We start from the raw sequence: 1,329 nt of genomic DNA on the forward strand, positions 1-1,329 counted from the left end.
TGTATGTATATGACGATCCGAACATATACGAGTACATCAGAGGGTAAATTCTCTCGTACATAATACTGTGAGTATGTTTTTGTCATATCTACAATTATTTATCCGTATGTGCAAAATAAGTGCTAAAATCTGTTTTTCTTGTTAGATTCACACTTACAATCTCAGATTCACAATTATAATCTAGCTTTTTAAGCGACTTTGTATATATATCACCTAATAAACCTGCGAACAGTTTTCTTATGAATTACAATATAAGTGCTAAAGATATTGTTAAACTTGTTTGCGGACATGTCTAGGCAACATTTGTATTTATATTAAATCTTTTTATCATTGTTTTCAGATGAGAAGTTTCGTAGGATTTTTAAAGAATTATTTTTACTCAGTCAAGTTACAAGAGACTGCTGCGAGGAATTAAAAGTTGCCCTTTTGCAGAAAGATGTAGATAAACTAAATGAAAATGAGGCTACATTTTTAAGTACATTCCATTTTCCTTTAAAATGTATGGAAGAGTTGAATGAGGTGGAAGAGTATCTCCGAGAACCGAATCGCTTTCTATCTACTGTATGTTCTATGTATATTCTTTTTTGTATCTTCAATCCAAGTTTTCATTATCAATTAATTATTAATTACATATGGTTTACATATGTGTTTAGGTAAAAGAATTATCCAAGATAGGAGGAACTACGCCATATGATTTCGTAAAACGATGTGTGTCGCTTCTGCTCAAAAATCGATTTGCTGAACGATATAGCTGGCATGGTGCGAAGAAAAAACAAATCTTTGGAAAATTAACTTTGGCAAATGTATTATTAGGTAAACATCTATATTATCAATGTTATCAAAATATCTGAATATAAAACACTAATAATATACACTTGAATATGTGTCTATTATATTTTTTCTATTTATTTTAGAAAGTGGTCAATTATGCAAAGCAGTAACAAATAGAAAAGAAATTGAAGAAGCTATCAAGGCATGGTTGAGACGTGCAAAGGAAAGAGCAGATAAAGAAGAAAAAAATTTGACGTAATTCCGAGCAATATATTGTATAAGACATGGTTTTTGGCAAAACTATAATATTATTTTACTATATGACAATTTATTATTTTACTTTATGACAATGTAATAAGTATTAACTTATGAATCTAGAATGTAGATTGTATTTGGATTATAATAACAATGTATTTTATTACATATATTTTATAATATAATGTTTATATTCATATTTACATTTCACTGTTTATATTATTTATATTAATATTTATAATCCTGTATATGATTCCTTTTATCATGTCCACTTCACGTCCATTAAAGGTTGTATATGGGTCA

At 28.0% G+C, this 1,329-nt stretch overlaps 1 protein-coding gene across 1 annotated transcript; it reads left to right on the forward strand.

The window, feature by feature from the left end:
* Positions 1 to 327: 327 nt before the first annotated feature.
* On the forward strand, positions 328 to 1,049 carry LOC105571264 (the record flags this gene model as incomplete). The annotated part of the gene is made up of 3 exons (XM_012028739.1): positions 328 to 561; positions 654 to 813; positions 915 to 1,049. Coding segments are annotated over 3 exons (510 nt in total), but the record flags the coding sequence as incomplete, so codon positions are not given.
* Between the last annotated feature and the right edge of the window lie 280 nt (positions 1,050 to 1,329).

This window comes from Vollenhovia emeryi, unplaced genomic scaffold (assembly GCF_000949405.1).
Source record: "Vollenhovia emeryi isolate VEMERY1.0 unplaced genomic scaffold, V.emery_V1.0 DF949501.1, whole genome shotgun sequence".
NCBI lineage: Eukaryota > Metazoa > Arthropoda > Insecta > Hymenoptera > Formicidae > Vollenhovia > Vollenhovia emeryi.